Raw genomic sequence first — 23,269 nt, 5'->3', positions numbered from 1 at the left:
TTTTTATCGGCTCATCTCTTTGTGCCGTCACTTCCAATTTCTCTTGTATCCTATATGAGTTCCTTCTATTGATTGGATAAAATTGGTATCCTGTACTGACCTGAAAATGCATTTTCTGCTTACTAAAAGGTTCCAGAAATGGGGAGACCCCTGTTACTGAACAAACACTCGAAATGATTACGATCAGAATATATAGCTATTTAACACTTTTAAAAATATATAATTTTACTTGTATTGTATATATCAACAAACAAATAATTATTGTTTTTTTTATCAATGTAAATCGATTAGTTTATTAACTGCTTCAGCCCTATTTTGTACTCCATCGTATTGCAATGTTGTGCAAAAATAGTGACAATAGCAAATCTACAAGCTCACAACGCACCACAGTGCAATGCATTGTGAGCTTGTAGATCTGAAAATTGATAATCGCTATATTAAAATTGATTGTTTATAATCGATTAAATGGATTAGGCCGGCTACTACATTGTTTAATTGACTGCAATTCAATCAAGTGTCATTTTTAGTAGTGGTAACTTAATGTGTTGTGAATGTTGTGTTACAGGGGTGATGACTTCCAGAACATTTTCAATCAGGTCATCAAGGAAGTGAGCGAGAGGAAAGCACATGATGCCAAAGAGACGCAGATCCCTGATGTTGCGATGGACACCCTGAAGAAAAAACTGGTGTTCTCACTGAAAGGTAGGCCACTCCAATCTGGCTTCAGAAAATCCCACTCCACTGACACATGCCTTCTCTATTTGAACGACCACATCAAACAAGAGGTGGACCAGGGCAAATACTGTGGCATGGTCATGCTGGACCTCCAAAAGGCTTTTGACACCGTTAATAACTATTTTGATTGGTAAGCTAAAAACAATTGGTTTTGATTGTATATCGGTGAGCTTGATGTGATCCTATCTGGAGGGGAGGGAATAGGTGGTGGAGGTGAACGGAACCCTGACCCCCCCCTCCCCCCCCCCCCCCAGTGAGCTGTGGTGTTCCGCAAGGAAGCATACTGGGACCTTTACTGTTCCTAATAACTGCCCAAAAAAAGTTTGGAAACTTAACTTCGGTCAATTATATCCCCCCTTTAATAATACAAATTAGTATTGTGTTTTGTATCATTTTTATTGTTGATTAGTCACCTTTACAACGAGGTACAGCTTGTAAGGATCGGGCATTCGTGGAATGAGCAACACAGCTAAATGTGTGGGTAGCGCCTCCAAAAGAATTGCCAAAATCACCCAATATGCTTCTGTTGGTAATCGCTCTTGTTTTGAGCAACCTGCCAGCACACACCTGCTGAGGTGTGTGCCAGTAGTCACAGGTGTGTGACTGCCTCACAGGTGAGTGACTGGCACCTGAACATGGGTTCTGCAGCTTGGTTGAGTTTGTGTATGCTCCAAGCAGCAACACTGCCCCCATGGAAAGCTGCCACATTTGTCCCTTCAGGATATGGCCTGTGCAATAGGGCAAGTGAAGCTGGTGTTCCGTTACGCAGATTACGCATTATTTGATGTCAGCCCTGGTACCATTTGCAGGCAGGTGTGTGCCAGTCACAGTTGTGCGACTGGCACCTGAGCATGGGCCCTGCAACTTTGACATCTGTCTTTGGTACCGTTGTGCAAATCTTGCCTGTAAATCTATGGTTCCTCAGTGAAGCAAGGGGTCTTGGGTTGTTGTCTTCCTTGTTGACTTCACCAGTCTCACAGAACTTGGTCCTAAGTTTGGAAATGGTACCAGGGCTGACTGACACCAAATAATCACTCTGCATAACGGAACACCAGCTTCACTTGCCCTATTGCACGGGCCTTATCCTGAAGGGACAAACGTGGCAGTCCATGGGGGCAGTGTTGCTTCTTGGAGCATACACAAACTCAACAAAGTTGCAGAACCCATGTTCAGGTGCCAGTCACTCACCTGTGAGGCAGTCACACACCTGTGACTACTGACACACACCTCTCAGCAGGTGTGTGCTGGCAGGTTGCTCAAAACAAGGGCGATTACCAACAGAAGCATATTGGGTGATTTTGGCAATTTTTTTGGAGGCCCTACCCACACGTTTAGCTGTGTTGCTCATTCCACAAATTCCCGATCCTTACAAGCTGTACCTCGTTGTAAAGGTGACTAATCAACGATAAAAATGATATAAAACACAATACCAATTGGTATTATTAAAGGGGAGATATAATTGACCGAAGTTAAGTTTCCGAACCTTTTTTTTGCAGTTTATGTAAACGACATGTCATCAGCTTGTGACTGTTCACAGGATGACTCGGCTCTGCTGGTCTCGGACAGGAACAGGCTGCAGGTTGAAAAAGCTCTCAGCTCTGAACTCCATACGATCCGCATCTGGTTCACTGGCAACAACTATCATTACACCTGGGAAAAACTGAATCCATTCTCTTTGGGACTATAGTTTTAACCTCGGCAAAGCCGATCAAAGTAGGTGATGATGTTATCACAAGAAAAGAGGAAATTACCTACCTAGGTTCCATCTTAGAGGCAAACCTCTCCAGTGATAAAATGGCAACAAGAGTCATCAAAAAAGCCAACCAAAGAACACGTTTTTTGTATAGGATTTCCTCTCTAGTCAGTAAGAAAACTCTGAGGATTCTAACAGGGGCCCTCATCCATGGTCACTTCGATTATGCATGCACCTCATGGTACCACAACACCACAAAGGCCTTAAAAACAAGGCTCCAGACATCCCAGAACAAACTGGCAAGGCTAATCCTTGGCCTTTCATCTACATCTCATCTAGCCCCTGCTCACTTTGCTAGGGTCGGATGGCTCAGGGTAGAGGACAGAGTACAGCAACTTGCAATGGGCCTGGTCTACAAGATACACCATAACATTAAGATACCCATGTACCTGTCAAAGTACTTCAAAAACATAAATGAAGTCCGCAATCACAACATTAGAGTTAGCTCCACTGATCACGTCCAACCCAGATTTGGCACAAACAATGGGTTGAATTCGTTCTCCTGCTATGCAACAAAAATGTGGAATGCCCTACCAAAAGTAGTGAAGGAATGTAAAACCCTACTCTCCTTCAAAACTGCCCTAAGACAGTAGGCCTACCTTCAGGTGACTGCAATTCGAAACTGGCCCCCGTAAAAAGTCATAACCCAGCCCCCCCCCCCCCCCCCCATCCTATTTATATTACCTTGTATTTTAAAGGGATATTTCACTTTCAAAAAAACTTTTGGTCATTTTGTCGTCTACTCAGGTTTTGTGAGCCCCCCAGACCGTTTTTAAGTTGCTTGATTTAGAATTTAGATATTTGATAATCATTTTATCAAGACACGCCCCCTTCCTATACAAACACATTAATACATGATACATTAAATACATTAAAAATACATGAAAAAAGTTATCGAAAAAACACGGCCCCCTCGCGTATTAGGAGGGCAGGGTGAGTCACCAGAACCAAGGACGGGTGTTTTTGACAAATCTAACATGTTAAAAATGGAGTTTGAAGTTATAATAATAATAATAATAATAATAATAATTTGTATAGGAAGGGGGCGTGTCTGATAAAATGAATATCAAATATCTAAATACTGAATCAAGCAACTTAAAAATGGTCTGGGGGGCTCACAAAAGCCTGAGTAGATGATAGAATGACCAAAAGTTTTTTTGAAAGTGAAATATCCCTTTAACTGTACTTTCATGTGCCTTTTTCTGCAAACTACTAAATAAAGTATTCAATCAAACAGAAAAGATGCTGTAAAAAACACAGACATTTTAACTTGGTCTGAAAAATAACGTGTGCAAACGTCGTATATATTAAAAAATGTTATGTGTGACAAATTGTGGATGAAAAATACAGATCAGTGTGCAAGCTGCTTTAATCTGCTATGTGCATTTTGAAGCTTGACGTGTGTGTGTGTGTGTGTGCGTGCGTGCGTGCGTGCGTGCGTGCGTGCGTGCGTGCGTGCGTGCGTGCGTGCGTGCGTGCGTGCGTGCGGGTTGTAAATCAGCAAGTGTTGATCCGTAATTGTGTTTATTTATCTTTTCACCCAGATGGTCCTGACCAAAACATCAGCATACTGAAGGAGGTAAAAGAACATGTAAGTAAAAGTAGTGAAACATTCACAGACATTTTGAAAAGTAACTACTATAAAAAAAACTCCCCTGGCATACAAAGTAGTTGTTAATTTCCATCACTGCGCATAGTAATACTGCAATGTGTTTATTAGTACTGGAGCAGACATTGTATTGTATAACTGGTGTTTGTTAAAACTCTAAATCTGTCTCTGATGTTTTTAGGCGGAGCAGTATGAGTTGAAGAGTGAACCTAAAAGTCTCTGTTTGATCATGTGCAATGATGAAGTTCGCTCACGACAGGTTATAGACGCAGCCGACGTGGAAATTGGTATGAATGTTGTCTCGATACTATGACATACTGACTGCTAGTTGTTTGTAATGTTGGTTATCTACACATTGAATATCACTGTATGTCTGCACTTTTAATGAATACCTCACGTTTGTCAACTTGACAAATAAAATGTAAACACAAACACTATTTTATACTACGCATTGTGAAAATTGACGATCTACAAGCTCACAGCATGTTGCATATCAATGTGTTGTGAGCTATAGTAGTTCAGCTATTTTTGCATTTTTTATTCATGTTTTACTCACTTTTTTGGATTTTTTTAAAAAAAATGTCGCTTGCCCAAAATCAGGATGCCAGGTTGGTTGAAAGTAGGCCTAGTTAATGAATAAAGTATGCGTTTCCTCCCCTGCAGATCAAGTGACACGTACATTCAGCTCGCTGGGCTTCAGGGTGTTGAGGTGTAGAAACCAAACCAAGAGACAAATGAAGAACATACTGGAATATGTCTCTTTGAAGGTCCCCACTCTACAGGAGACAGTACAGGAATGGTCCAGGGAGGTCTCAGAGTTCACTGACCTTCATGTTGAGGAGAATCCTCTACAGCACGGAGATGCCTTTGTTTGCTGTATCATTGGTCGAGGAGAGGGTTGTATTCAAGGGGCCGATGGGGATCCCCTCCTCATCAATGACATAATTACGTTTTTCAATAGAGAGAACTGTCCCGACCTTGAATACAAGCCCAAAGTGTTCTTTACCGACAGCGACGGGTGGTCGAGGCTGGTAGATGGGCCTAATCAGAATGAAGAGGATTTCCTGGTTACCACGGCAACCAGGAAGGGTTTACCTTGCTATACAAGCAGTATGGATGGTAGCTGGTTCATGAAGTCTGTGTGCAAACAGCTTGAAGGCTCTCCCAGGTAACTCTCAAAATAATAATTATGTAAGATATGAAACAAAAATATATTATTAAGGTAAATTAAGACAAACTTGGTCCACAATATTTGTTAGACTTGACCACCAAATTGCCACCATTTCTGCATGTTAGGGCTACAACTATAGATTACTCTTTCGGAGTAAGTGATATGTTTATGCAAACGTTTTTTTTGGCTTTTTATGCCTTTATTTTAGAGAGGGATAGGGAAGGTAGGCTGACAGGAAATGGGGACAGAGATGGGGGGGTGACACGCAGCAAAGGTCGTCGGGAACGGGAGTCGAACCCGCGACACGCTGTCAGGCTGGCATTGCAGCCTAGGGGGCCTGGACCGTCACGCTACGGTCCAGGCCAGCAAAACGTTTTTATTAATAAATTAATTTTCTGGTAGACTTTACATTGCATTGCTATAAAGTGTTTGTTCAGTACAAGGGCTCCCCCCGTTTCTCCAGCTCTTTAGTAAACAGAAAATACATCTTCAGGTGGGTTGCCCATTTCAGGCAATCAGGAAAGAGTACCCATTTATCAGCTTCAGTGTACCACTTACAATTTTTATCGGCTCATTTCTTTGTGCCTTCACTTGCAATTTCTCCTTTATCCTATATGAGTTCCTTCTATTGATTGGATAAAATTGGTATCCTGTACTGACCTGAAAATGCATTTTCTGCTTACTGAAAAGTTCCAGAAATGGGGAGACCCCTGTTACTGAACAAACACTCGAAATGATTACGATCAGAATATATAGCTATTTAACACTTTTTAAAATAATATAATTTTACTTGTATTGTATACATCAACAAACAAACAATTATTGTTTTTTTTATCAATGTAAATCGATTAGTTTATTAACTGCTTCAGCCCTATTTTGTACTATTGCAATGTTGTGCAAATATAGTGACAATAGCTAATCTACAAGCTCACAACGCACCACAGTGCAATGCATTGTGAGCTTGTAGATCTGAAAATTGATAATCGCAATATTAAAATTGATTGTTTATAATCGATTAAATGGATTAGGCCGGTTACTACATTGTTTAATTGACTGCAATTCAATCAAGTGTCATTTTTAGTAGTGGTAACTTAATGTGTTGTGAATGTTGTGTTACAGGGGTGAAGACTTCCAGAACATTTTCAATCAGGTCATCAAGGAAGTGAGCGAGAGGGAAGCAGATGAAGGGCAGCAGATCCCTGATGTTGCGATGGACACCCTGAAGAAAAAACTGGTGTTCTCACCGATGTCACCTGAAGGTATGTCACTCCAATCTGGCTTCAGAAAATCCCACTCCACTGACACATGCCTTCTCTATTTGAACGACCTCATCAAACAATAGGTGGACCAGGGCAAATACTGCGGCATGGTCATGCTGGACCTCCAAAAGGCTTTTGACACCGTTAATAACTATTTCGATTGGTAAGCTAAAAACAATTGGTTTTGATTGTACATCGGTGAGCTGGATGTGATCCTATCTGGAGGGGAGGGAATAGGTGGTGGAGGTGAACGGAACCCTGCCCCCCCCCCCCTCCTAGTGAGCTGTGGTGTTCCGCAAAGAAGCATACTGGGACCTTTACTGTTCCTAATAACTGCTCAAAAAAAGTTTGGAAACTTAACTTCGGTCAATTATATCCCCCCTTTAATAATAATTAGTATTGTGTTTTATATCATTTTTATTGTTGATTAGTCACCTTTACAACGAGGTACAGCTTGTAAGGATCGGGCATTTGTGGAATGAGCAACACAGCTAAATGTGTGGGTAGCGCCTCCAAAAGAATTGCCAAAATCACCCAATTATGCTTCTGTTAATCGCTCTTGTTTTGAGCAACCTGTCAGCACACACCTGCTGAGGTGTGTGCCAGTAGTCACAGGTGTGTGACTGCCTCACAGGTGAGTGACTGGCACCTGAACATGGGTTCTGCAGCTTGGTTGAGTTTGTGTATGCTCCAAGCAGCAACACTGCCCCCATGGAAAGCTGCCACGTTTGTCGAGTCCGCGGCCGTCCGCGCAGTTGAAACGTGACGTGAGCAGACCTGATTGTATGGGTAACACATTTAACAAACGTGAATTAAAAATAAACTCTGATTAATGTTGTTAGTGGTGTAACATGCCAACAAAAAAGATACTGAAGCCTGCTGCAGGGCAACAGAAAATAGCAAGCCTATTTAGCTATTTTATATAGCAAATTTGTATATGTATAATAATACTGTAATATACTATTTATATAACCGTTTTTATATTTATATTTTGCTATATTAAAATAGCAAGCCTATATTGGTGCTATTTAATTTACTGTATATACTGTTCTATGTTTGCATAGAACCATATTAATACAACCATATTATAACCATATAAGATGAAACACGAGTTAAACGCTTTGAATTTTTTTGGGACTCATAAAATGTCCCTGGGACCCATCTAAAAGACCACCCTTGGGTTCCGGGACCCATTACATTGAAAACCTAGCAACATCACTGCAGGCTGCAGGTTGAAAAAGCTCTCAGCTCTGAACTCGATACGATCCGCATCTGGTTCACTGGCAACAAACTATCATTACACCTAGTAAAGTTAATAAACTTGAACCTTGAACCTTGAACAAACTATCATTACACCTGGTAAAAACTGAATCCATTCTCTTTGGGACTATAGTTTTAACCTCGGCAAAGCCGATCAAAGTAGGTGATGATGTTATCTCAAGAAAAGAGGAAATTACCTACCTAGGTTCCATCTTAGAGGCAAACCTCTCCATTGATAAAATGGCAACAAGAGTCATCAAAAAAGTCAACCGAAGAACACGTTTTTTTTATAGGATTTCCTCTCTAGTCAGTAAGAAAACTCTGAGAATTCTAACAGGGGCCCTCATCCATGGTCACTTCGATTATGCATGCACCTCATGGTACCAGAACACCACAAAGGCCTTAAAAACAAGGCTCCAGACATCCCAGAACAAACTGGCAAGGCTAATCCTTGGCCTTTCATCTACATCTCATCTAGCCCCTGCTCACTTTGCTAGGGTCGGATGGCTCAGGGTAGAGGACAGAGTACAGCAACTTGCAATGGGCCTGGTCTACAAGATACACCATAACATTAAGATACCCATGTACCTGTCAAAGTACTTAAAAAAATCACACCCAGTGTGAAGTGGGCGGTGTGGTCATCACAGTGGTCATCATAGTGATGGAAGGCAGCTCACTTCAAAAAAATCACACCCAGTGTGAAGTGGGCGGTGTGGTCATCACAGTGGTCATCATAGTGATGGAAGCTCACTGAAGTGCATAATCCTATTTATAGGTTATTAATGTCATCATGTGTCTCGCTAGCCAATCACAGTGCTGAATAGAGTCAGCCAATAGAGTCAGCCAATCACAGTACAGCTAGGGGTGTACTAATGGGCCAATCACAGTGCAGGAAACTAATACTAATGAGGTGTCCCAACCCCACTTATAGGGGCGGCTACACCGCCCAAAAACATAAATGAAGTCCACAATCACAACATTAGAGTTAGCTCCACTGATCACTTCCAACCCAGATTTGGCACAAACAATGGGTTACCTTCAGGTGACTGCAATTCGAAACTGGCCCCCGTAAAAGGTAATAAGACAGCCCCCCCCATCCTATTTATTTGACCTTTAACTGTTTTAACTGTACTTTCATGTGCCTTTTTCTGCAAACTACTAAATAAAGTATTCAATCAAACAGAAAAGATGCTGGAAAAAACACAGAAAATGTAACTTGGTCTGAAAAATGACTGACTGTCGTATATATTATATTTTTTTATGTGTGACAAATTGTGGATGAAAAATACAGATCAGTGTGCAAGCTGCTTTAATCTGCTATGTGCATTTTGAAGCGTGTGTGTGTGTGTGTGTGTGTGTGCGTGTGTGTGTGTGCGTGTGTGTGTGTGTGTGTGTGTGTGTGTGTGTGTGTGTGTATGTGTGCGTGTGTGTGTTTGTGCCTGTATACATGTGCATGTGCGGGTTGAAAATCAGCAAGTGTTGATCCGTAATTTTGTTTATTTATCTTTTCACCCAGATGGTCCTGACCAAATCAACACCGACATACTGAAGGAGGTAAAAGTACATGTAAGTAAAAGTAGGCTTTTGACACCGTTAATAACTATTTCGATTGGTAAGCTAAAAACAATTGGTTTTGATTGTACATCGGTGAGCTGGATGTGATCCTATCTGGAGGGGAGGGAATAGGTGGTGGAGGTGAACGGAACCCTGCCCCCCCCCCCCCTCCTAGTGAGCTGTGGTGTTCCGCAAGGAAGCATACTGGGACCTCTACTGTTCCTAATAATTGATTGTTTATAATCGATTAAATGGATTAGGCCGGCTACTACATTGTTTAATTGACTGCAATTCAATCAAGTGTCATTTTTAGTAGTGGTAACTTAATGTGTTGTGAATGTTGTGTTACAGGGGTGATGACTTCCAGAACATTTTCAATCGGGTCATCAAGGAAGTGAGCGAGAGGGAAGCAGATGATGTCAAAGAGCCGCAGATCCCTGATGTTGCGATGGACACCCTGAAGAAAAAACTGGTGTTCTCACCGATTTAAGATCGCTTCCAAAATACCCAAAACACACAAAGCATTCAATTTAATACAAACCCAGTTCCATGACCTCCTAGTCGAGGCTAAGGAGGCTCAATGGATTTCGGACATTGATTTTCAATTCCAGCTGGTAGATCATCATATGCTTGCTTCTTTTTACCTACTACGCACCATGGATGTTCAATCTTTATATACCAATATCGATCATAATGATAAAAAAAAAAAGGTAAATGGTCTGTTTATATAGCACTTTTATCCAAAGCGCTTTACATAGATTGTGCATTACATTCACCCATTCACACACACATTCATACACCGATGGCAGAGGAAACCATTGGATTGGAGCAGGGATTGTGTTATGGAGATTAATATGTAGTGTCTTGCAAACAGGGGTCATCAACATGTCCGTACATGGACAAACATGTCTGTGGCAAGACTTGTCTATGTCCGTGGCACTTTTTTTCTTTTTCTTTTTTTACGAAAGATATTGTCTATAATTTGTTCTCTTTTTTTTATATTCACAATATAATCTTAAAAAATGTGTTTGAATAATTGTGGTGACTCATAAAGTGTCGGGATGACATGCTCATTAACCCTTGCATTGTGTGCAAGCTAACACTTGTGGTGTTAGCGGGTCAAATTTGACCCGTGATTTAACTCAGCTATTTTGTTTTATTTTAACTCACTGTGCAGAGGTGTGTCATTATCAGTCACCATGGCAATCACCACAGGAGAGGTGTGGCATTGTCCGTCTCCATGGGAACCACCACAGGGGATGGTTACCCATTTATACTTGGCCTTGGGTGACGAGCCCCAGATGTGCAAGGGGAAAAAGGCCAAACAGTTTTTGACCGTGTCGTGAAACGTGAACATGTCGCCACGCTGGTCGGCGTTCAGTGTTATTGGTTTGAGTGATGTATAACAAGATATGTTAAATAAATGGATTGACATATCCGACCTGATACAAACTCTCTGGACATTGAATTCATGGTGCACGCGTCTAACTAAAAAGCAACCCAGTTGCCCCTCGCAGTGTATAGCTACAGGTAAAGGCTCTACAGTTAGGGTTTAATCTTTCAATATATCTCGTTTTCAATTATATTAAAATTCACTCATTACATTTCCTATAATGAAGAAAATGGATAATGATGTTATCTAGCTATAATAGACTAACATTAGAACACACACAAAAAAATGATTGATGATTTTTAACTTTAAAAAATGTTAATATTAATAAAAATAGTGACACTTGGTGTGTTAGGGTCATTTTTGACCCGTATACCATAGAAGCTAAAAAGTCATTTATTTTTCATAAACTCAAACTTTTTTTAAATTGACAATTTGGGGGGAATTGAGCCACACTTCTCTGCCGGGTCATTTCGGACCCTAACACCGTCCACAAGTGTCACTTTTTTTATAGAGACCATCAGAATGAATTAAAATGATGATAAATACTTTTGTTGCGTTAAAATGGCCATTTCTGAGGATATCATGAAGCCTCGTTCCAATAAAGAAATGTAAAGGGTACTTTTTACCTATTTAAACTTGAAAACGGGTAAAAAATGACCCTACAATGGAAGGGTTAATATGTTGCAGGGGATTTGTGGTATTGTACATGATACCTGTGCCACGTACGTTGTACGGTATGTCAGTGGTATGACTTTTTGATTTTGATTTATTTATTTTATTTATTTATTCGCACAATAATAAACATTACAAAGGTAACATTATTAAAAACAATACAGAAATAAGTGCAGGTGAGAAATAGAAACCCATAAAGGGCTTATAAAGGGTTCTCACCTAAAAAATTATAAACAAGTAGTTAAACATAATAATCAAGTTAAACATAATAATCAAACATAAGACATGACAAACAACAAATACCTAGTGTGCAGTTGAGTGTGTGTGTGTGTGTGTGTGTGTGTGTGTGTGTGTGTGTGTACGTGTGTGTGTGTGTGTGTACGTGTCTGCACATGTGTGTGTGTGGTTGTGTATGCAGAAAGTTACGTCATATGGTAGAAGAGGCTTGATTCATCAGGCTGGCCCTCAGTCTATGTTTAAAGTTACTGAGTGAAGATGAGGAGTTGGCAATGAGTATGTGTGTATTCCAAAGTAAAGAACCTCTCTCTTTAATGGAGAACTGGCTGTGGGTGGTACGGCTGAAGGGAGGATGGAGATTATCAGATTGTCTAGTATTATAATTATGAACTTGCGAGTTGGTCTTAAAATAATCTTTAAAAGGTGTAGGAAGCATATTTGATTTGAAAGGTACAGTAGGTGCATTTATAGATGAAAGAACAGGACTGAATTGTGTTAATATCATAGATAGACAGTAAATATAGTTTTTTAAACAGAGGAGCAGATGGAGCCAAATAGTTAGAAGTCGTAGCTATTCTTACAAATTTCTTTGTAATGAGTAATGTAATGAGTAATTTGTGTAAATTAGATGGATATGTACTTGCCCAAACAATATTGCAGTAAATGAGATATGGATAAATTAAACTGTAATAAAGGGTTAAGAGGCAAGCCTGATGAACCAAGCCCCTGATTCTTCTGATGATACCAAGTGATCTTGAAACTTTGTTGGTTACTGTAAGTATGTGCTCTTTCCAAGACAATTTTTCATCCACCAAGACCCCTAGAAATTTGGTGGATGAAACTTGACTAATTTCAATCCCACCAATAGAAATCTTAGCTGTATGATGACAGTATGTTTTGTTTTTACTTGTAAACACAATAAAGTTGGATTTCTTTACATTTAGTGATAATTTATTTGCAAGAAACCATTCAGAGAGCATAGCTATGCCAGAATTAGCTTCCTTAATGAGTGAATCAAAATTCTTGTGAGTTCAAATCAAATTCGTATCATCAGCAAACAAAATCGGTGTAAAGGATGAGGATACAGCAGCAAGGTCATTGATATAAATAAGAAATAATAAGGGTCCGAGTATCGACCCCTGAGGAACTCCACATGACATCTTAACTTTGGATGAAAAACAACCATTAGCATAAACATATTGTTCACGATTATAAACATAACTAGAGAGCCATTTAAATGTTATACCTTGAAAACCATAATTATGTAATTTATCAAGTAATATAGTGTAATCCTCGGTATCAAATGCTTTAGAAAGATCTAGGAATATGCCAAGAGCAAATTCTTTGTTATTAATTGCTGAGTAGATATTTTCAACCAGTTGTAATAAGGCCATATCTGTAGAGTGATTTTTCCTAAAACCATACTGATGCTCATATAAGATATTGTGTTCATTTAAGTGGTGCAACATTCTGTTGTAAACTAGTTTTTCCAATATTTTAGAAAAACATGGCAACACTGATATTGGCCGATAATTATTAAAAAGTCTTGTATCTCCAGATTTATGCAGAGGAATAACTTTGGCTATTTTTAAATCAGTTGGAACTTCCCCAGATTGCAGAGATAGGTTGAATATGTGTGTAAGTGGTTTAATAATAGAAGAAGATACGGATTTGATCAATTTAGCACCAATATCATCATGACCAGCTGCTGATATCTTCAAGTTAGAAATTGATTCCAACACCTCTGTTTCATTTGTATCTTTAAACTGTAAAAGAGTAGGGAAGTTACCCTTAATATAATCTAAATGATTACTATTGGGTTTTCCCATATCTTTTGACAGAGATGAACCCACATTTGCAAAAAAAAGTGTTGAATTCATTTGCTATAATTTTAGGGTCACTATAAGTCTTTTCACCATCCTTAAACTGAGACGGGAGGGGAGCAGTACACTTGTTTTTGTTGAGAACTTCATTGACAACCTTCCAAGTAGACCTGGGCCCTATTCCTGGAAAGGTGAATTAGAGCTAAAGCCTGGCTTTAACAACTATCCTGGCTTAATTTAGCCAGGATTAGAGCTGAATCGGTTCCTAGAAAGCTGAATTATCTTGAAGAGTTTAGCCACACCCTGGCTAAGTTTAGCCATGACTAGATTTCACAAAAGAGAACTGAAGCAAGCCTACCTTAGTTACCATGGCAATTTAGCTGTGAAGTTAGCCTGGTCAGGAGCAGGCTAACAGCCAAGCTTACTTAATCCAGTGCCTTGTTCTTCAAGTTTTTCCAGTTAATTCAAAACATGTGTTTGTATATGGACTCATTTTAATGACCCTGCATTCAAATAAAATGAAATAAATACAATAAGATATAATCAAATTAATTATATTACTGAAATAGTGTGTGACCAGGAATCATAATCATAATTGTTTCACAATGACTCATGTGATATGTAATTGTCACTCTGTTATAGTTAACACTATAGTTCATATTGTTTTTAGATGTTTGATAATATATTACCATTTTTTTTTTAATATTATAAAAAAATTCTAACACATACATATACATATACATATACATATACATATATATATATATATATATATATATATGTATATATATATAATATATATATATATAAATATATTTAAATATATACAAAAATATTAGGTACGGGTTTAAAGGAGCCTCTTTGTAAGTCAATAAGGAGCATATTTTAAATTATCAATTTCTAGTCAATGGATAATTTTTTTTTTATTTCTTGTCCACCTTTGGAGTTACATCATGATGGCAAGGTAACTACACAACCCAAATCTCTACCAAAGTGGTCTTGCAAATGTGGGGTTATTGCGTGTCTCGTCCCGTCCCCCGCTCATCCCGTCGCGGTCAACCCCCCCGTCCCGTCCCGTGCGTCCCGTTGCGGCCCCCGTCGCAGTACAACGCCCCCGTCCCCGTCCCGTCCGTCGCAAACACACACACACACACACACACACACACACACACACACACACACACACACACACACACACACACACACACACACACACACACACACACACACACACACACACACACACACACACACACACACACACACACACACACACACTCTGTGTGTGCTTGCAATACTTTGCCACGCTTTCTCCCTGGATCTTTTCCTCCGAGGTGGAAAGACTGGTGACGTGAGGTTACCCTGGATCTATTTATTGCGGTCGCGTTTCCTTTCTTGCTTAAATACATTTTACTTCCTTGTATGATTTCATGAGCTGCTGCAGTGCTGCTGTTCAGCCACAGAGAAGAACGCCGCTCCGGTTTTGGACTCCGTGATTGGTCAAGTTCAAGGATTCTGCTATCGACTTTCATGGTCTTTTATAGAAATACATGAAGCCTGGCTTCATTATCCTGGCTCGACACAGCCTGGCTTGACAAGGTCTAGCTCGACAAAGTCGCTCCTTTTCAGCCTGACTTGGCGTTCCAGGAACCGAATAAACCAGGCTATACGGACCCGACTTTGTCAAGCCTGGATTTTACTTAAGGCCAGGCTTATTTAATTCACCTTTCGAGGAATAGGGCCCAGATGTCTGATGATTCTCAGAATTTATTTGAAAAATAGCTTTTCTTTGATATCCTCAATAGATGAATGAATATATTTTTTATAGATTGCAGAATTAAGTGGAGTGGGATTTGTGAGGAATTTTTTATACAATTTGTTTTTTAGAATAGAGGATTTTTGGAGACCTGTTGTAAACCATGGTTTCCAAAGACCTTCACCAGCTTTCTTCCTGGGTTTAACCAAAGGAAAGCAATGATGAAAGGCTGAATTAAAATAGTTCATGAATGTCTGATAAGCATGCTGCACAGCAGAATTCTTATATACATCATCCCAGGAAATGTTGCCAATGAATCTCCCAAACTGCTCCGTATTCCTAGAGTTAAAGATTCTAAATGTATAACTATTATTTGTTCCCACATGTTCACTTTTGTTTGGCAATGAAAGATGGAATACAGGAAAGTGATCCGATATATCAGTTAACAGAATACCTGATTGAGCTACATTGTTCAAAGAATTTGTAAAGATATTATCAATAAGAGTGGCAGAAGAACTGGTCACTCTTGTTGGTCTGTAAATCACAGGATAAAGAGAGTTAGAGTACATGGTATTTAGGAAATCAGCAGTTGATGCATGATCTTTTTAAAATAAATCAATGTTATAGTCGCCTAGTAGGAAACATAACTTATTTTCTTTATTAATTAAGTCTAGTGTTACTAAAAGAATATCATTCAAATGTGTTATATCTGTATCAGGGGGTCGATAGATACATCCCACTATAACATTCTTGCCATCAAAAAGCGAACATGAAGGATTTCAATAAAGAGCGATTCAACCTCAGTTGAAAGACGCTCAAAAGCAAGATCATCCCTTACACAAAATTGAAACCTGTTATGAACACATGACCACATGACCACAGTGGAAAAGAGCAAAAACATGGCATGTCATCTGTTCAGAAGGAGCTATTTGCTACCAAGGCAAAGAAGGGCAGAACTGGACAAGTAAAGCTAATTTTCATCAGTTGAGAGAAAGTGTTCTCAAAGTGTCCAATAATAGCAATAACAACTAAAGTATAATAACACTCAACAAGCATATAAACCCTTGATCCACAAGTTAACCTCACCATCGGACCTCCTCCTCACCTCTGATCAAAGTTAGGCACCTTTGCATCAAACTATTGTGACACTGCATTCTCTTAAATCCTGTCATGCCCTTCATTAATCACTCATCATGTACATAATTATCTGTTTTGACAGTCTTTTTCCTTTGTTCCATCCGCATACTTTCTCAACATACTACAGTACCTGTTTAATGGAAACCACAACTATTGAAGCTACGTTGACAAACAAAAACCTGGAAGTTTAGCTGGAAGAACTTCCTGTCACCTCCTGTCCTCAAGTAACACTGTCCTCTGAAAAGCCATCTCTACATACTGTAATAACCATATGAAGTATTATACGCATTACGCACCCATTCACCTTTGCAGCTAAGTGGCCCTTTTGCTCCTGCAATGTAAAATGGAAGCACTGTCTGTACTGATAAGACCCAATTATTGAAATCCCAAACATGGAATACACTTGGACCATACCACATTTAAGGCCTGTCTCAGGACTGCCACCTGCCAGTATACAGTGGATAACTTCGCAGTCAGTATAGCTAACCACTTTAAGTCTGACATCCCAATTTTGGGCATGCCATTTTAGGCTAAAAAGAAAAGAGAATTGCTGATCTACAAGCTCTACAAACAAAACATGTGATGTGTGATAAGATGGCTGAAAGAGTTATCAAAAAGGTCAATCAAAGAACACATTTTCTGTATAGGATCAACTCTAGTCAGTAAGAATACCCTGAAGATTCTCGCAGGGGCCCTCATCCAAGGTCATTTCGACTATGCATGCTTCTCATGGTATCGCAACACCACTAAGGCCTTAAAAACAAGGCTCCAGACATCCCAAAACAAACTGGTAAGGCTACTTCTTAGCCTCAATCATACAACCCATCTAACCCCTGCTCATTTTGCTAGGGTTGGATGGCTCAGGGTTGAGGACAGAGCAAAGCAACTTGCTATGAGCCTGGTCTGCAAGATTCGAAACAACATTGGGATCCCCCTGTATTTGTCAAAAACACTTCCAAAACGTCCACGATCATAACACCAGAGGCAGCTCCACTGATCATGTTCAACCCAGATTTGGCACAAACAAGGGAATGAACTCTTTCTCATGCTATACAACAAAAATGTGGAATGCCCTACCTAAAGGAGTAAAGGAGTGTAAAACCCTACTCACTTTCAAAACTGCCCTAAAAAATCACCTTCAGGAGGCTGCAATTCCAAACTGGCCCCTGTCAAAGTCTTAACCAACCCCCCCCCCCCCGCTCCTCCTCCCATCCTCTTAAAACTGTCTATTGTACATATTTCTTGTTTTTCATACTAGTAACCTGTAAGCTGATTGTATGACGTTCTGCATAGTAGTGAATATTTGTATGTCTTCTTAAATGTCATCATGATTTGAGTGCACGGGGATCTCATTTTAAATAAGCCATTGTGCTTTTATGAGCGATCCAGTTTAGAGGACCTTGTATTGTGAATTGCACTTCCATGTACTGTTTCCATGTCTTTCTAAATAAAGTATTCAATCAATCAAAAAGCGTTGTGAGCTTGTAGATCGGCTTTTCGCCAAAAATGATTTAGATATCTTTTATTTATTTTTTTGATAAGTGGCTTGTTTTAAAATGTGCAGCGCAGTGGAATAGAGTAGTACTGTATACATTTGGGGCTAGGCTTATGCTTTTCTGGTATTATTATTGATCACTTGTTTTGCATTTCCGTGGCAAAAATACATGGAAACATGGAAATGTCCATCACAAGCTGGCATGGTGATGACCCCTGCTTGCATATCAGTCACCTATTAAGTTATGTTTACATGTGTGTATTCATGTTACATAATGACTGATATGTGTAGATGTATTTTAACTGCATTTAAACTTGGTGTGTATGCGTCTGTCTGTATGTGTTGTTTTGTCACAATAAAATATCTTATAAGGTTGTTGTACAACATAAATGGCTGATTCTTTGAATAAACAAACCACAGAACTACAATAGACCTGACTACTAGGAATGTTGTTGTTTTTTTGCAATTAGTATTGTAAATTGTATTCTGGATGCTAATTGTAAATTGTACACAAGGTCAAACAGAGAATAAAATACACATATCTTGGGGGCACGGTGGCGCAGACGGTAGCGCTGTCGCCTCACAGCTAGAAAGTCCTGGGTTCGATTCCTGGGTTTGTGTCATCAGTGCCCATACCCTAGGTGGGGTTGGCGAAAGGGCCTTTCTATGTGGACCCCTAGACAGAAACATGCAGTAATCCTGGTCTCTATACTGCCTCCCCTTGGTCAACCGGGGCGCCTGATGGAGGGGAAAGGAACTGGTTTGAATACCGCGTTCCTTCCACGCGCTACGTCCTACTGGGGAAACTCCCCGCTGTCAGGTGATAAGAAGCGGCTTGCTAGCTCCTCATGCATTGAAGGAGGCATGAGCTCAGTTGGGCTCTCCCCAGGTTGGCAGAGGGAGAGTAGCGCCCAGCATAACATAGGCAATTGGCACTGGGTGAAAATATGGGTTACAAAATCGTGGGATAAAAAGGTAAAATCACATATCTTCAAGCCCTTAAATTTTGCTTCCGTAAAATGTTATCACTCCTACTCCTACTCCTGCTTACTTACTAAACACTCATTTAGTAGTATGCAATACATTATCGTACATTAATATTACCGATAGGTCCAAGACAAATTCAATGAAAGTGTCTGGCTGAGATCAAGCGGTTTTATCAATATTTCTTAGATATATTCTCTGTCCACTAATACGTCTAGTGTCATCTAAATTCAAGGTAGAGTTGGTAGAGCGGCCGCTGACAAACCTACGCCAACTGCTTTGAAAACCAATCCTGTCACACCCCAATATGAAGGACAACACTAATATCTTTGCAATGGTTCTGCAAAGCATTTGTTGCGTTGCAATTTTTGCCAGACCCAAGGGGTCGGGCTTACATGAGGCTTTGTACCTGTTTCGTCCATACATGGGCATGGTCACTTTGTCCTCCGGCCCCAGCCAAAAAAATGTCTGTCACTTTGTCATCCGGCCAAAAAAAAATCTGTCCCCCAAAAAAGTCTGTCCATACATAGGCATAGAAGGGACACACGTCGTGCGAAGCCCGGCCATTCAAAAGTCTGTCCCCTTTTCGTCCCCTTTCGTCACAAACTATTCATGACATCATTATTATGCCACAAGTATTTAATTAAGTAAAGCTGCCAGACCCAGACTTCATTCTGGGTCTGGCAGAACCGGTCTCCTGGTCTTGTTTAAAATGTCTGAACTGTTCATCGTTTTTGCAACTACGTCACCAGACGTATCAGAATGTCAATGTGGATCGACACATCTATCAGCTTGTGTGATTGTCATTACTCGTTGTCACTTGGTGTACTTGGAGGCCATTCTATGATGTCTATGACATCATTACTATGACGGCAGCGCTGTATGTTTCTGTGTATTTATGTATCGTACCCATTGTCTAGCATTGCAGGGGCAATGCCAGTCTATAACGTCGGTACTATGACGTCTATCAGTACCCAGTGTTGCCCAGGTTATTGCGTGGCACCTTGAGGCCAGCGTATGCCCTCAGCCATCTATGATGGCGGAACTGTGACATCAGGACTGTGACGTCACAACTTCTACTTTATAGAATAGCCCATCAACCAGACAGACGGAAACAAAACGCGGGTGAAATGATGGCGTTTGCCACGGAACAATGGCAACGTGAGCTGCTGAGACACTCTATCTTCAGCAAACTGCGAGAGAACCTCGCCTCCGAGCCCAGTGCGAGCAACAAAGGGGCCAGCACGAGGAACCTCATGTTCAGTCTGAACGGGGACTTGTTCGTGTGGGACGACACAAGATGTGTGTTTTACACCACCAACCTGAGACAACTCAACTCCGAGGAGGAGATCCAGGGAGGCAGGACTCATCACCACCAGACCCTGATGTGCATCAACCCACCCCGCTTCGCAGTTAGCCAGGTTCTGCTGAGTCCGACACAGCACTACGTTGCACTCGTCGGCCAGCGGGGAGCCACCGTGCTCGAGCTCCCGCAACGATGGGGAAACAGATCAGAGTTCGAAGGCGGACGGGCCGAGATAAACTGCAAGACCGTCCCCATGGCTGAGTGCTTCACCAGCTCGGCATCTGTGAGCCTGCTGCAGGCGGCCTGGTACCCCAGCGAGACGGAGGAGCCTCATCTGGCACTGCTCACCTCGGACAACACCATCAGGTTCTACAGCCTGAAGTCACCCCGGATCCCGGCTAAGGTGCTGTCCCTCTCCCAGTCAGATGAGGACAGCGGCATCCAGACAAAGCGTTCCTACGCTGCTTCTCTTGGCGAGATAGCAGTGGCGTTCGACTTCGGGCCGGTGTCGAGTGTTCCTCGACAGCACACGGGCCAGCGCTCCAAAAATCTGCTTGTCCATCCCCTGTACATCCTCAATGAGAACGGAGAGACCTACTTGAGCTACGCCAACCTGGCAAATGGTATGAACCTCAGCAAGCTCACGGGTCCTCTGCCCATGTACCCCGCAGCTGAAGATAACTATGGCTACGATGCCTGTGCCATCCTCTGCCTGCCCTGTGTGCCCAACATCCTGGTCATCGCCACAGAAACAGGGACTCTCTATCACTGTGTCGTCCTGGAGGTGGAGGAAGAGGAGAAAGAGACGAGGGCGGTAGAGTGGTGGAACACCCGGTGTTCCCAGGCAGTGCCGTCTCTCTACGTGTTTGAGTGCCTGGAGCTTGAGCTTACCCTCAAGCTGGCCACCGGGGAGGGCGAGGACCCCCAAGTGTCTGACTTCACCTGCCCCATCAGACTTCACAGAGACCCCCTGTCCCAGCACAGGTACCACTGCACCCATGAAGCCGGCGTCCACAGCGTGGGTCTCACCTGGTTCAACAAGCTCCACAAGTTCCTCCAGTCGGATGAGGAGGATAAAGACAGTCTCCAAGAGCTGGCAGCAGCAGAGCAGCGCTGCCTCGTGGAGCACATCCTCTGCACCAGGCCTCTCAGTACCAGTGCGTCCGCGCCGGTGCGTGGCTTCTTGATCGTGTCAGACCTGTCCTTGGGCGCCACCATGATCTGCATCACCAGCACGTACGAGTGTCTGCTGTTGCCCCTGCTGAACTCCATTCGTCCACCCTCTCCGCCCTTGCTGTGCTCCCGTTCGGGCGCGGGCCCGGGCAGCTCCCCCCTACACGGGCTGACCCACGACTCGACAGAGCAGCACGTCCGCAACATCCTGGCACGCAGCTCCACCAACCCCCTGATACTGAAGGCGGGTGACAAGGACACATCGCCCCAGCCCGCTGAGTGCCTGCAGCTTCTCAGCCGTGCCACGCAAGTCTACAGGGAGGAGTACATCCTCAAGCAGGACATGGACCGCGAGGCGCTGCAGAGGCGGGTGAAACTGTTGACGGCCCAAAAGAACAAGCAGCAGGAGGAGATGATTCTGTCCCGCGAGGAGAGGCAGAGCCTGAGAGAAGCAGCCGAGAGGCTGGCAGACAAATACAAGGACGGCAAGCGCCGCCAGGAGGCCATCATGGGCCGCATGAGGAGGGTGCTGGGCAGCCTGCACCGACAGCTGCCCGTGCTGTCAGACGGCGAGAAGGAGATGCGGAAGGAGCTGCAGTCCATCAGCGACCAACTGAGGCTCCTGGAGAGCAGCATCAAACAGGTGCACACCAAGATGGAGTACCGGAGGAAACAGGCGGACAAGGGGGGAACCACTGCGGCCAAGACCACCGTCTCCCTCGACGTGCAGCAGAGGAAGTGCGTCCAGGGCTTCCTCAAAAAGAGCAGGGGGAGCAGATCGCCGACATGATGAAGCATATCAAGGATGTCAAGAAACATATCAGCTTCTGAAGCGAGTGTTAAATGTTTAAATGTAAAAAAGAAAATCCTTATGGGTCCATGTTTTACTATCTCAGGGCTTCATTTCTTCATGTGACTTCTAATAGAAACATTTCTTGTTACTATCAGGGCTTCTGTCTCTTACAATAAATGTCTTTGGAGTAAAACAAACAAACACTTTATACAATAGATAGTCTGGAGCTGTGTAGAAGCCCATATTTGGGCAAGATTTAGCTACTTAAGGCCACCCAGCCTGATGGAGATACAGTAAGTATGTGCTCCGCTAAGCGCTGAGCGTTTCTTGTTATAAACGAATTTCAGTATTTATTTTAAAATATTTTCTGAAATGCATATATAATAAGTGGTTGTGCCACCCACACCATATCTGGAGCCCCTCTGCCATGGCTGGCTTCAAAGTAGTTCCATGTTGCTCGTAAACACCTTGTAAATTCTTAAAATGTAGTTGTCACATCCGGGCATCTCTGATGTCCCTCAGGTGTTGCCATATGGCAGGTTTTCCATTCGAACAGGATGCCAATGCAGTGCATAAGAAGATGAGGATGCAGATTTACGTACATATAGCAAACACCAGAATGCAAAGTGGTGATGTACCAAAATGCTTCATCGCAGTACTGACTTGCAACTATAGTTCTCTGAGAAGTTGGTGTGGACTACACGTTCGTTTGCAGGGAGGTTCAGCATCAGGGCCCCATGACAAAGCATGTTGCTGCCTGGTGTTACAGAGATGCCTGTGTTTTTTTCCCTTTCTTTTCATTAAAAAACATCAACAAATCAACACCAAACAATTGTAATTCATTGTTTATAATCGACAAAATTAATTAGTCTGATTAACCACTTTTTGCGCTATTTTATAATTTGGTGTCACATCAAATTAGCCGATCTACAAAGATCCCAACGTGTCACATTATGCTATTTTAGCATTTTTTAATGTTTGACCGCTTTCGCTTTCAGTGACATCCAACATAGGGATGCCAGGTTGGAAGTGGTTATAAGCCATTTTGGACGTCAACAGTCCATTTATCCTATACTTGTAACTCGACAATTCGATTATGATTCTTAATCAATTAAATTAATTACCACAGGACCACAATGGAAGCCCTTAGGGCTTTTTG

At 41.8% G+C, this 23,269-nt stretch overlaps 2 protein-coding genes across 7 annotated transcripts in view; both read left to right on the top strand.

Moving 5' to 3' along the window:
* The window catches only part of LOC308101175 (uncharacterized protein), a 60,415-nt gene extending 49,656 nt beyond the window's left edge, over positions 1–10,759 (top strand). For 3 of the 6 annotated variants that reach the window (XM_080450541.1, XM_080450545.1, XM_080450540.1), the window contains 7 exons: positions 566–702; positions 4,033–4,079; positions 4,279–4,384; positions 4,761–5,265; positions 6,388–6,527; positions 9,304–9,353; positions 9,693–9,829. In XM_080450541.1, the coding sequence (XP_080306667.1) occupies positions 566–702; positions 4,033–4,079; positions 4,279–4,384; positions 4,761–5,265; positions 6,388–6,527; positions 9,304–9,353; positions 9,693–9,698 (991 nt within the window). In that variant the 3' untranslated portion in view covers positions 9,699–9,829. Of the gene's footprint in view, positions 1–565; positions 703–4,032; positions 4,080–4,278; positions 4,385–4,760; positions 5,266–6,387; positions 6,528–9,303; positions 9,354–9,692 lie in introns of all 6 variants that reach the window. The other 3 variants (XM_080450544.1, XM_080450542.1, XM_080450543.1) reach the window with 3 other exon arrangements.
* A 9,335-nt stretch (positions 10,760–20,094) lies between these two features.
* On the top strand, positions 20,095–22,107 carry LOC308101184 (nucleoporin 88-like; the record flags this gene model as incomplete). Its single annotated transcript, XM_080450562.1, has 1 exon — positions 20,095–22,107. One exon carries the CDS (start codon positions 20,095–20,097, stop codon positions 22,105–22,107), a length of 2,013 nt encoding a protein of 670 aa, XP_080306688.1.
* Between the last annotated feature and the right edge of the window lie 1,162 nt (positions 22,108–23,269).

The sequence above is a fragment of the Gymnoscopelus braueri genome (assembly GCF_963280865.1).
Source record: "Gymnoscopelus braueri genome assembly, chromosome: 15".
NCBI classification, from domain to species: Eukaryota; Metazoa; Chordata; class Actinopteri; order Myctophiformes; family Myctophidae; genus Gymnoscopelus; species Gymnoscopelus braueri.
The sequence above is the reverse complement of the archived record's forward strand: the minus strand, read 5'-3'. Positions and strand labels throughout refer to the sequence as shown.